This window comes from Fukomys damarensis, unplaced genomic scaffold (genome assembly GCF_012274545.1).
Source record: "Fukomys damarensis isolate Sample0158 unplaced genomic scaffold, DMR_v1.0_HiC HiC_scaffold_13, whole genome shotgun sequence".
Lineage (NCBI taxonomy): Eukaryota > Metazoa > Chordata > Mammalia > Rodentia > Bathyergidae > Fukomys > Fukomys damarensis.
The window spans coordinates 21,903,814-21,917,576 of NW_022900925.1; the positions used below are offsets into that span (position 1 = coordinate 21,903,814).

Sequence of the window (13,763 nt, forward strand, 5' to 3'; positions counted from 1 at the left end):
TCACCAAGATTCTGATCAGGAGTGTTGGGTGGAGAATGTGTCTTCCTACCTTTTAACTAGTTCTTCTCCATGTCAGGACAAGGGCTGAGATCTACATTGAATCTCCCTGGTACGCTTTCCTTCAGATGAATGTAGTCTCCAGACTTGACCTACAATCTCTGGCTTAGAGATGAAGAGTAGCTCTTTCTCTGCTTTTCTTTTTTCTCCTTTCCTCTCCTCTCCTTTGCTTTCTTTTTTTTAAAGAACAAAACACTTACATTTCTATTGGACAACCGATACAGAAGATGGTGTGGTGTGATGAATAGATAGTATAAATTGACAAATAATTTAAATATATTTTATTTGAAATAAGTTTAAAAATGCTCACACAGTTTCACTTGGAAAATAAACTCTTACATGACTATATTACTGGGCAAAAACAAAGCTGAAGCGTAATCACTCTTCCTTTTTTGCATTTATTTGGAGACAGACAGGAAGATATTACGTGTTCTCTCATTTGTCTGTTTGTTTTTAAACTGACTTCCCTTAGGGCCCTAGCTGTGTACACAATGTGAATGAATCCACCATTATCACTTGTTCTATCACACCCATGTCACCCATGTACTCTGAAACCACATACACATCTGCCAATTTACCTCGGAATGGTTGCTATATCGGTTACTTTTGTGTTCTTGACAGACAGGAAGATAGAAGAGTAATTTTTGGTATTTAGAAGTATTCCCTTTAAGAGGTTATGACAGAAAGATACCTCCTGATACATTTTGAGGATATACTCCTAAGTGAAATAAATAAGTCACACATGTGTAAATACCGAATAGTTTCTCTTGTGTGAAAAACTATAATAGTATACAAGATTCTAATAAGATTAATTAACAATGTGAAATAGGAAGAAAAGGGCTAAAGGTGTAGGGAAAGTGGGAAGGGTAGCGGAGAGGTAATAAGGGAAAAGAAAAAATATGAGAAAATGAAAAAATGGAAATAAAGTGTTTGTAAATGGGGAGGGGAGGAGGGGATGAAGAGAGGGCAGGGACAAGGGGAAAAAATGAGAACCAAGACCTGTCATGTAAAGGTACAAGATCCCAATAATGAATGTAACTGTACTGTATACCTAAAATGTACAATAAACAATAAAAAGGAAAAAAAATTTAAAAAGAAAGATACCTCCTGGAAGGTTTCTTTCTCACTTTGGTTCATTCTTTAATTTTTGTGGTTTATAGAGCTTTGTGATTCATTTGCTTATAGTACAATCCTGCCACCAAATATTAAAACACAAGATACCTATTATTCCTTCAACACCTGCATTTTTCAAGCTTTACACTTTACTACATCCATAGTAGGTCATAAGTTCTTAAATATTAAAAAAATGAGTAAAATTCTTCAAAAACATCTATATCTACAATGGTTCTAGGTGGGGAAGGAGAGAATGAGGGAACCAAAAAATAAAATAAAAATAAAAATAAACAGGCAAATATATTCATGCACCAAGAATGAAATTCACGTCTCTGGGTTTAAAACAAATTTCCTCCAAAAGCTGACTATCATGGACTTTTCTGAGCACTTTCTCTGCCCCCCGCCAAATGGACCTGAAGAGCCCCAATCCAAAGTTTGGAAAACTAGTTATGAGATGCTATAAATGATGATCAAAGCAGAGGGAGAAAGATAAATGTGTATCTGTTTAGCTAAAATTTGTAGCACATTTGTTTTAGCTTTTGGTGGGTCAGTAAAACCACTAAAATACTAGCAGTGCTTTGAAGCATAGCAGTAGAATGATAATGAACATATATATTATCTAAACAAAAGACCACTTTCTGCCTAGTAAAATTTTCTGCACCTTAGTGACTCCAAGTCAGATCCCTCCCTCTCCCCCCACCTCTCTCTCTCTCTCTCTCTCTCTCTCTCTCTCTCTCCACTGCAGAATTAAACAAACAAACAAAAAGATTTACAAATAGATTAAGTGAAAACAGGCAATTGCAAGGTGAATAATACAAACAACTCAAGACAGGGCTATAGATATAACAGTATTCCGTGAGGCTAGAAAACCTGGTAAGTTTGAAAGCCCTAACAAAATATCACTTTTGTTTATAAATCACTTATCATATGAACACATGTTGAATCTTTTTCTTTCCACATAGTGAAGAATCCTATACTTGTACTTTAAACATTTCACATTTCTTTGCCAAACTTGCAGCTGAGTATCTCATTCCAGCTGATTTTGGTGCTGGTAACTGGAAGCTGCTGGCTTAATGCCTTGAATGTGGTGTCTGATGCTGTGTTCACTAATCACTGTCCAATTCTCATTCTCTGCACTGTCTTTGATTTTAATTAACTCCCTGGTGGTCTGGACTTCATTCAAAACAGATGTTGAATCTTACACATCTGTATGACTAACCAACTGAACACTGCCATTGCAGAATATGTGGTGAACTTGAGTGCTGAGCACTCTAATCACTCAGGCTGTAGGTGGTGAGCTGGCAAACTTGTATTCTGCTCTCCGACGACCACACCAGAAGTTTTGAGGCTGAAATGGGTAGCTTTCAATGCATGCAATAATCATCTATTTCCTGTTCTATCAAGTTAGCATAAACAGTACAGAAGCTGTTGGAATAATGATGTTTCACATAGGCTCGTAAAATACTGCCAGGGGATTCTTTCCAAGACTGCAAACTTCCATCTACTTCCTCTGGCTGGGGATTATTTGTTGCTTTTCTTAGGTGATGAAACTTACAGGAAATGTGGCCTCTTGGATCTAATAATCTGCTGTTAACCGCGACACCAGGCTCTGCAACAAAAACCTTGTCCTCCTCTTCTTCTCTCTTCACCAGTGTGAACTGATCCATGTTACACTAGGCAAATGCATGTACTGCCCTTTCCCCAGGAGAGTGTCATTGTTAAAGTGGCCTCTGGTCATCCCTGAAAGCTTCATTAAATTCCCCTGGAGATGTAAAAGTGATGAATTTGATGGATTTAGCAGGTTGGTACATCTCCTCACCCCACCCTGGACCCTGGAGTGGCCATCCCTGGCCCAGTCTGGCAGTGGCTGTGAGGCAGGAAGCTGAGTGCATGAAGAATATTTTTTTCTCAAATTTTCTGCCTTCTAGTGCTGGCTGCTGGGTGTATACTAGTCTTAAAGAAGCATACTGTGAGTGCCATCACACATCTATGGTCCTTTCTACATTCTTCAGCATAAACTGTATTTACTTGAGGTCCATGTGACTAAATTCTAACCAACTGGTCATGGGACAAAATGATGGTAAGCCACTTCCAGACCTAGTCCCTACAACAGCCTGTATTTCCAACCTCCTCTTTCCCCATTAAGATGACCTGGAAGACAATGTCTTCCATAAAGCTCAACTTTAAGGCAGAAGCAACCCACATCCCCAAGTTATGGGTCACTGGTTAGAAGAGAGCCATGGAGCCTACCCTGAACTGTGATATGAGAGAGAATTGAACTTCTGGATGGTAAGCCACTGACCACTGATGGTTGGAGCTCAGATCAACCCCGAAAAAAACAGAGGAATTGCTACTTCAATCAGGAGTTGCCATTAAAAACCAGAAACATGGTTTTCTAGACATTTGATAGCAGGCAGAAAGGGAAGAGAATTTCTCAGGTTGAAAAAATATATAGATTCATGTTTTAAAAGTATCAGAGCTGTCAAGTGCCGCCTGCTGAAACTGTAGCACCAAGGAGGAAATTTGAAAAATACATATAAGTAGTGTGTTGGTTGTTTTTTGTCCACATTTCTCAAGGTATTGCGGCAAGGAAAATAGCTCAGGCAAGAATTGGCTCTTCTCCAAATAAAAAGGTAAGAGAATAAAGTTCATAGACTTCAAAACTTAAACTGGTGGAAAAGTAATGTGTTTCTAGGCTCCAAAAAGTAAGAAAAGATATTTAAGAATTTTAAAATTCACTGATTAAAATCCAGGACAACTAGTTGGTCAAAGTGATGCAGGGCCACAATCAGGAAGAAGCCTTACCACTTCAACGTTGCCACTTCAAGCTTTCTCATTAAAGAGAGGGGGTGGGGGGAAGGCATAATTTGAGAAGTACATCGAGAAATTCGAACAGTGGCATGCAGAATTGATTGAGTACAAAGACTTAAGAAGCTCTTAAAGATATCAAAGGTGAGTGATAAAGGTATAATTAGTGAGCCTGAATAGATAGGTACATAGGTGATAGATTAGATAGATAGATAGATCCATGGACAATTCAAAATACAAACAAACTTCAAGCCTCGAATTACCACAAGCAGCCCACAAAGGCTACAGGGCCTCAAGAAGAGCAAGTATTACTTCATCACTTCTGATGGAAGCCCAAAGGGAGAATGAAAAATGAGGGGCCTTTTCAGGACAAGCCTGAGCCAGGATCAAAGGATAGATGGGTGAGCAGAACCAAGCCGAAATAAGGAGGGGAGACTTCCGTCTGCCTGAAGGGTTGTAGGATTGCTACAAGGCACTGGACATTAGTATTTACCACCTTCCCCTCCATGTATGAGGGTACTGATTACAAAATGCTCTCTTTTAAAAACTTTATACACGTTCTTTATATGACCTGTCCTTTTAGTGCCCTGGTCACTGAACAAGGTGGATCCACAGCTTCATGGAACAGAGAGGATCTGTACATACAGGGTGATGTACAGGGTGGGGAGATGCTCTGCATTTCAGATGATGTAATGATTAATGGTACTTTGAGCTGTCTGTCCCAGTGATGGACTAATTATGTTTTCTCCACAGATATAAGCCAAGAACAGACTGTGACAAACCATTAGCCCTCAGCAAATACTAGTGTGCTTCTCTTCCTTTCTGTCCCACCGGCAGTCACACTGGAGGCATAAGAGGAGTTAAGGTCAGTGACAAGCAGAGGTAATGCAAGCTACATCCATGCCTTTCATTCCTATTTTAAAACATCTCTGTACCCAGTGAACTTGGAAGCCATTGTCCAAGGATTCACTGTAGAGTCCATGAAGCCTGTTTCTGAGTCACTCTTTAGAAAAAGCACCATGGACAAGCTCTCCCCATAGCTGGCCGCCACACAAACCAAAATGGAAACGTGTTGCAATGAATTTACTGGAATTGTTGCTATTGATGTTGAAGGGTAGCCCAGCCTGAGCTACATAGTGAGTTCAAGATCAGCCTGAACTACGTAGCAAGACTCTGACTCAAAAACAAACATCAAAAAAGGAATTAAAATGGACTTAATTAAAGGAAACCATTAGTGATGAAAGAAAGGGACGGGCAAAGAAAGGGAGAAAATGACCAAGGTAAGATATACACATGTGTAAATATCCTAAATGAAACTAATCCTTGACTAAATATGCACTCATAAAAAATAAAATGTAAAGAAATAAATGTTAAAAGAAAATAAAATAGTTAATTATGATACCTACTCCTTGGGTTGGTTGGAAGGATTAACTAAGCCAACCCATAAAACTCGCTATTTGCTCAATACATGGTTGGAATATTTATACTAACATAAAACTTGGGACAAATTTCCTCCAAAAGTGACAAGAAACTGCAGGTACTGTCTCAGTGGTCCTTACAAAAGAGAAGAATTGGAACTTACTTGGTCCTGCTTCGCAAAAGGGAAAACAGAGGCAAGATTTACAAGGCAGGAAAGATTTTATATTACAAGTAGTTAAGAGAAATAGGCTCCAGGCTCAGGTCTGACTAAATCACCAAGCAGCCTATAGGATTCTGTCATTTATCTTCAAGCTATCACTGAGGAAAAATTAAATAAACCATCCAGCTTCACTTGTTTTCAGTTGACTTTTTAAAATGACTAAATTTGGAAATCACACAGTTGGGCAATACATTATTAGTCTCCCAGATTTTCTGTAGACATCTCTGACAAAAGCCACCTAAAGGGTTGAAAACTGTTTTCCAGTGAACATTATCTTCCCCCAGTCCTCTGAAGAAAACTAGCCTTTTATATAATCAAGCATCTCTAGGGCAAGAAACGATAAGGAACCTGAGTCAAGAAACTCTATTAATTGGTCATTTTGCTTCATATTTACGGAAACTGAAACATCCAGTCATCTGCAGATAACAGCAGTTTGTAAATCCGAAAAGCAGACCATGACCACGCAAAATGTGACTAACGTGGAATCTGGAACTCCTCTGAATGCCTGCTTATCTGACATGCTTCCCCCAGATTCTCCCTAGAGGCCTTGTACCTGCAACCCCTTAGCAAGATGGCCTCTGTTGGAGAAAGCCTCCCTTGTCTTTGGTTTGCTAGCTTTCCAAATCAGTATTTTTTCTGGCCCCAACACCTTGTCCTCAAGTCACTGGCCTTTTCTAGTGGCAAGCAACAAACATGAGGTCATAGTTACAATAAGCTTCGGCCTTCCATTCTTTTTTTAAAGAGAAAATTGGAATAAAATAAATGTCTATGTCTCCTCCAAAATTTATCTATAATTCTACCACAGCAAAGAAAATCTGGTGCAAGCAAAGCAAAGCAAGAAGCCATGAATCCTTCCCAGCTAATCATTCACTATTCCTTGGAAACAATTAAGCCAGTGTTTTCTCATTGGTGGACCCCCTTCCTACCCATCTTTCAGAGTTTTTTATGACCAGTGTCCACTCATTCATCAGGCAACAGCAAGTCATAAGCAAGTGAGGGATCCATTCTTGGTCACTGCTAAATGAGAAATCTCCAAAGAAGACAGAAGAGAAGAAAGCCAGTGTCCCTGCTCCCACTTGCTAGAGACAGCCAGGCAGCTGGCTAGAACAGCTGCTGAGTTGGACATCTCAGGATCTATTTTATTTTATCCCACTGAGGTTTCTGGAGACCACATGAAACTCCAAAGCTTGGAAAGAAAAACACAAAGCTGAAAAGTCATTTGTGGATAAGGCCTTGTAAACTCTAAATTAACAAGGAATTTTTCCTGCTAAGGCACATGATCACTTATCAGCCAAGAATCAATGAGGTCAAGAACATTCCAAACATTTGTATTGAGATAATTTCTAAGAGCTTACACCCCTCACTTGTACAATTTAGGCATAAATGGAAGCCAAGGGCTGACTTTACTTGGAGGCAGTGGAAATTTTGGAAGAATGAGTGGGAGAAATCCCAGCCTCTTTGCAGCATCCCCTAGTCCACAAATTCAGCCCCATTCTTAATAATAAAAACTATTAACTTCTAATTGCCTAGCTTCTACAGAGATTCAGTCACTCTCCTGAGACATGTGTATATCAACCCATTTAACTCACATGACAGTCTCCTAGGATGAGTATGATTGCCATCCCCAGTGATCCATGACATTAAATGGCATCAAATTTGATCAATGGATCAAACTTGTCAGTGGCAGAGCCATCATCCAAACTCAGGAATCCTGGATCCAGTTTCCCTACTAGACCTTCTCACCTGGAACTGAACAGCAAAGAACAGACATGACAAGGTGCTTTTGTAGGCCAGTTATTCTGGATAGGAGCATAGAGACTTTGTAAACCAGCAAGCGCGTTCTCTAAGCCTGTACTTATGGCAGAAATCACCAGTCAAGCACAATAAAGTCTTCTCCTAACCCAAGGAGAATCTTCAGAGTCCTTCTGAACCCACCGTTCTATGCCATCTTATAAATCAATCAATTTGACATGGACATGTGGCTGTAAAAGCCAAGAAACAACTACAAAGTGTCTCCCAGGTAGTATCTGAGGCCATAACATGCCTTAAATGTGCTGCCGCCCCTTGTACCCTTTCCTACACAAAAGGAGACATGTCACTTGTCAATTTTATGTTTTTAAGCCATCAGATACCTCATCCTATATGTGCTTTAGGGGTAAGGGTAAACTGGAAGGCTGATGTTTCAGATGTGACCCTTGAATTCTTGGCATGTACGGGAGTGGGGTGGTAGGCATCTATTTTGCTGCAAACAGAATCACCCCACTCTAGTATTATTTAATGCCTAGGAGCTCGCTTCTGTTTGCAGAAGAATTTCAGCAGCTAATCAGATAGCTTTAAAATTCACAAGAATTCGAGATCAGCAGGGCTAAAATGTTGTTTTCACTTGATTAGGTTATAGGGCAAAGGCTTTCCTGTGCTAGCCTTTCTGAGTCACAGAGACCTAACAGAGTTCAGAGCTGCTGAGCAGTCTCTGCATGTGGGTGGGATCCTAGAAGAAGTTTTAGGGGTCCTTCCTGGCCTACAAGACCCTGAAAACCACCAGATGTACACAAATACCAAGTGTATGTCAGTGTGTTCCCCCAAGCTCTGTTTCTTTGCTTCTTTGTCCCACTTCAGAAATTTGTTTACATTTCATAATCACATATTTCCTTCTCCTCCGCTCCACATCCCAGGACAGATGAGACAGGTGCCAAGTCACACGCATGAGTTTGCCTCTCTTCTGCCTTTCCAAGAGCTAAAATGTGGCAGGAGTTCAAGATCCCCTCGTCATGAGTTGATCTCGACCCTTCTTGACCAAGGATTCCCTGGAAGCTTCCCACCCATTCTCTCCCTATAAAGGCAGGCTGAACAGCCAGAAATAGCAGAGAGGCTGAGAACTATCCAGGAACTATCTGCTGTCAGTCTGAAACCCATCTGCACACTCCAATATGAAGGACTCCGTGTTGTTTCTGTGCCTGCTGCTCACAGCCACCACTTTCAGTCCCCAGGCGCTTGCTCAGCCAGGTAAGGCCCTCCTTCCTTAAGGGAAACTACTTATCTCCAGAATCATCAGGTTAGCATGAATATTCAGAGAAAATCTTGTATTTGAAAGATTGAAAAACAGGTCTCTAACTGGATGAGCTAGGGTCTGGACATCACTGGTTTTCTCTCTCTCTCTCTCTCTCTGTCTCTCTCTGTCTCTCTCTCTCTCTGTCTCTCTCTCTCTGTGTCTCTCTCTGTCTTTCTCTCTCTCTCTGTCTCTCTCTCTCTGTCTCTCTCTCTCTCTCTCTCTCTCTCTCTCTCTCAGTTAGGCATAACATGGTGGGTAGTTTTGACAGTGGTGAAGGGGGAAAATCTGTTGCTTGGAGATCCCAAAATTTTGCCAAACTCCAAGACAGCCTTCAATGCAGTAATTAGAATGGAAGGGTCTCAGGACATTGTGTCCAGGGAACTGATTTTGACTCTATTGGGGAATATTTGGGTGCTTGTACTGTAATTCACTTTCCCATCTTCTGATGATGTATATTTACTGAGTATATCAGTCCCTATAAGCTAAAAAGCATGCTACAGCAGTAATCCTAATTACCAACTGGCTATCACAATTAATTAAATTAATTAAGGGCCATTTTCTTGCTTATACCCAATGTCTATAATGCATGAACTCAAGCTACTGCACTACATACTCGGGGCTTTAGACTTGCTACTGTACATAGGTAACACACACTGGTTCAGAAATGACATATGCCACTTCATCTTCTCTTATTGGTCAAAACTAGTGAATGGCTCCAGCCAATCAAAAGTGGTCAAAAAGTGCCAGCCTACCTTGAATCCAGAAAGCATTTGAGAGTATTTGGTGAACACTACTGTGACCATCACTGAGCCATACAGCCCCTCATAATGACAGAGTGGGAATGCATGGCACTGAGCAAGCTTTTTCTATATCCTCATTAGAGGTGAGAGATTCCTATTGTACGCACAGATGAAAAGGGCACAGGCAGAGGACTTCATGATGGGCAGGTTCTACTTCTACGGCTTACAGGTCCTGACCTTCTCCTAACTTCCTCCTTCCCTTCTGAAGTCAAGCTCGGAGCTATCTGCATACCATGAGTGGCTCTTTCTAATCATTTTCTCCCCTAAATACAGGTATGGTCCCGAATACCTGCTGCTTTTCTTTGACCAGTAAGAAGATCCCCATGCAGAGACTAGAGAGCTACAGAGTAATCGCCAGCAGCAAATGTCCCCAAACAGCTGTGATGTGAGTAAACAAAGCTCACCTTTCCTGGGAACCAAAATCTCATTTCTAGAATGCAATCAGAGTCACTTAGACACAGAGTTACAGGCTCAGACAGTTTGACCTCTATGATCCTACTTGTGGACTCACACAACAGAAAAAGTTTATATGTTTTCTTTGAGTGAAGAAAAATAATGGCTTTATATGGCCATCAAAAGCAGCAGCCAGGGCCAGGGATTTAGCTCAGCGGTTTGGTGGCCTGCCTCGCAAGCGCAAGGACCCGAGTTCTATCCCTGGTACAAAAAAAAAAAAAGCAGCAGCCAACCCTATAGTCCTATCTTTCCTCTGCCCCCTTTTCTCTCTCACAGCAACCCCTTTGCCCTTTCCCCAGAATGTTTAGAGTTGAATAGGCAGAATTTTTAAAGAGAATCCTTTCTAATTAATTTCTTTCATTCCACAGCTTCAAGACCAAACTGAACAAGGAGATATGTGCTGACCCCAAGCAGAAGTGGGTTCAGAACTCTATAAAGTACCTGGAACAAATACCCCAGACGACAAAGCCATAATCACCTTTCTAGAGAATAACAGAGCCTGATAAATGCTTGGTTTATTTTTCCTTCCTAAGATGCATTCTGAAATAATCTCATCATAGGACCTCATGGTGCAACAGAAGCGCGTCTGACTCCATGAAATAATCTCATCATTCCTGAAAAGGATGGGTTTTATTTAATAATTTTTAAAAACTGTATTTGAGTTATTGAAGTCTTTAAATATATATTATGTATATCACTCATTTTTTAAATGTAAAGTTTTGAGAGGATCCCTTGCCCTCTGTGAGCCCCCATCCCTTCCCCTGCCAAGTGTAGGGAAGTGTGACTCTCAGCATCCAGTAAACTCCTTTCTACCTCCCTGTAATCTTGTAAGGGTCCTAGAAAAGATCAACAGTGTGAAAATGCCTGGTAATTTTAGGAGGGCCCAAGGTGTGACTCAAGGTGATGAATAAAAGTAAATGCTGTTTCCAGAATATACGGAATATATATACATATTTTGTTACTGTCTTCAGTTGCAATCTTTGTGAGGAATTCACATTGAGATGGGATAGAGGTAAAGATGGCAGTGGATGAGAGGATTGGGATGGAAGGAGCTGAGTACCTGGCAGATGGCTCTTTGGTGTGGCTCATCTTCACTGAAATTCAAACTAAAACGAACAAGACCAGAAAATGTATTCCAGCCCTTAGATATTGCTCTCATCTGTGATTTCCCAGATTCCAAGTTTTCAGCCACATACTCTCCCGGAGCCTCCCCCACCATTCCCTCCTTCACCCACCTCATGCTTTCCTAAGTCTCTCAGGTCACCTGTTGCAAGAGCCTGTGGCATTTTTCTGCTGATCATCTTTACTGGTCCGTCTTGCAACAGTACAAACGTTGGAAAACCAGAGTGAGGCCACGTTATCATGCACAGGAGGTTTAAGTGAATGCTTCAGAGGCAAGATGGTGAAATATATGGGTGCTCTTCGAAAGGCTGTTCAGTTCAGGTAGAAGAGAGACATTGCTTGAATAAATGCCTAGAAGGGATGGATACGATGCTTATCAAGTTGTGTGGATACCCATCTGAAGGGATCAGGATTAGAGCATATATAGTGTGATGGAGAAACCTGGAAAAAAGGTTTAGGCCAGGCTGTCCAGATGGGAGTTTGTGCTCCCTGCAAAGAGTGAAACTAAGGGGAAAACATAATTCATTTCACCTGACTCAAGATGCTTTCAGAGTAACCAGTAACCTTATGAATAGTTACTTTTGGAGACCAGATATAAACTAATCGCTCCAGGAACACTGGAGCATATAGTCACCATAGTAATAATAGGCATTGATAGTTTTGATTCGTAGGAGTAGAAGATCCAAGATAAGAACTTCAGGAAGAGTAGGGGTTATAGAGTAGATTGGGAATGGAAGGGATGTGTAGTTTTTATACTATTGCAACAGGTACCAAAAAGCATCAGGAGATGGAAATTGAGCACTGATACATGGGGAGGGGAAAAGGTAACTGCAAGAAGAATGAGCCAAGGCAGGGTGAAATGCTGAATGGTCTGGATAGAGAAATAGGAACGGTGGCAAGGAGACTTCCCCAACTCTGCCATTAAAGTGTAGCTTCTTAAACTCAGAAAACTAACTTCCTTCTAACACTACATCCTTATGCCCTAACTGTACAAGCTTGAGAACTTCCCCTCGAGGGGACAGGACTTCTTTTCCTGTATAAGCAACTCCAATTAGGATTCCTTTGTGGCTTATAAATCAAACAGCCTCTCTGTCAGTCACATGCCTAGACACAGAGCCAAGTATGTCCCCAACAGTAGAAACCTTCTGGTGTAACCATGTACACAGTCTGAGGCTTCTGATCTTGGGGAGGTGGACAGACTGCTGTATTATGCTATGTCCACCAGATCACTGTATTGCACAGCTCCATGGGACACCATTCACATCAAACTCTACTGGGACCAAGTTGGCCTTGGCACATGACTAAAAAAAAGCAAGAACTGCTGGAGGTTTAGCTCAGTGGTTCTGCTGCCTGCCTTGCAAGGGCAAGGACCCAAGTTTGATCCCTGGTACAAAAACAAATAAAAAACAAGAACCAAGATACATCATGTAAAAGTACAAGATCCTAGTGATGAATGTAACTGTACTGTAGACCTAAAATGTACCAATAAACTTAATGGGGAAAAAAATGACAACATGTGCTACCAGAAAAGGCATTGATCCGTGAGGCAAGTAACCTCGGCTTTATCCTCAGAACTGATCTCTCTCTCCCTGTGTTATTTTGGGCCTTGGTCACCCCTCCTATGAGATTAGGATGGTAGTATCTTTTAGGGAGGAAAATAGAGGACTGACCAATGACCTCATAAAATCTTCTACTCTGAAAGTACTGTCCCTTGGAAAGCATCACTATGTCTGCCCACTGAAGCAAAGAAGGCTATCAGAATGTTCTGCACTCACATTCCAAGGTAGATAGGGGACAAGGTAACTGGAACACCAACTCTATCTCAGACTGAGCCTTTCTGGAAGGCTCTTCTGACAGCCTCAAATACAATCAAGGATTCCAGAAATATTCAGAAAGCTTTTAGTGTCTACCACATAATGGTGGTACACATCCAGAGCATCACTGGCCCTCACCCCAGGTATACCTCTCTTCCTCTTCTATAACCAAGTAGACATTGTCCCTAAACACCAACTGGAGATGGGTATACTTCCATGTCAAAAAGGCTGTGGAATGGCTATGGAACAGCTCACCAGGATCAACAGATCCACCTGTACCACACAAATCTCGGACATCAAGGAGGGAGAAGAAATGGAAAGGTGTCCTCTATTTATGAAGGACTGAACATAATTCTTTTCAAGCCCTATGCCAAACTTTCCATCTTGTCTTTCAAGGAATCCCAGACCCATGCAATCGTAGCTGAGAATAGCATTATCTGTCCCAGGAGAATAAAAGTGTGGGTCCAAAGCATGGTGAGTGTTTAAGTCTCCTGGCAGCACACAGATCCCAGCCACAAGCCAAGGATGTCACCAGCTGGTCTCCTCGATGAAAGTGCTCATGCAGAGTATGCTGGAGAGTATGGGAAACAGGACTGGACAGGTAATTTAAATTGTGATATACTAAAGCCCAGGTCTCAGCCATACCACGGGGAGCTCTAGAACTGAGATAACCTGAATGGATATTGGGGCACTAAGCTGTTCTGGTTTATCATAACCATTCACGGCTACAGGCTGCTCTTGAGGCAGGACATGACTCTGAGTGAAGCAGATCTCTTTAGCGAAGCGGGTGCAGGGTCCATGAAGAAAACTCAGAAGTGTTGGCAGCTAACACATCCAGCAGCTAGAGCAAAAGTTCTTAGCCCTGGAAGGGGAAAATCTGGGCAGCGTGAGACAGATTCCACCACGCC

General features: G+C 41.5%; 1 protein-coding gene and 1 pseudogene across 1 annotated transcript; one reads left to right on the forward strand and one right to left on the reverse strand.

The window, feature by feature from the left end:
* Positions 1 to 2,163: 2,163 nt before the first annotated feature.
* Positions 2,164 to 4,933, reverse strand: LOC104874373 (annotated as a pseudogene).
* A 3,424-nt stretch (positions 4,934 to 8,357) lies between these two features.
* LOC104874366 (eotaxin) lies at positions 8,358 to 10,816 on the forward strand. Its single transcript, XM_010641387.2, has 3 exons — positions 8,358 to 8,620; positions 9,740 to 9,851; positions 10,288 to 10,816. The coding sequence occupies exons 1-3, from the start codon at positions 8,545 to 8,547 to the stop codon at positions 10,391 to 10,393; spliced, it is 294 nt and encodes a 97-aa protein (XP_010639689.1). The 5' UTR covers positions 8,358 to 8,544; the 3' UTR covers positions 10,394 to 10,816.
* The last annotated feature ends 2,947 nt before the right edge of the window (positions 10,817 to 13,763 follow it).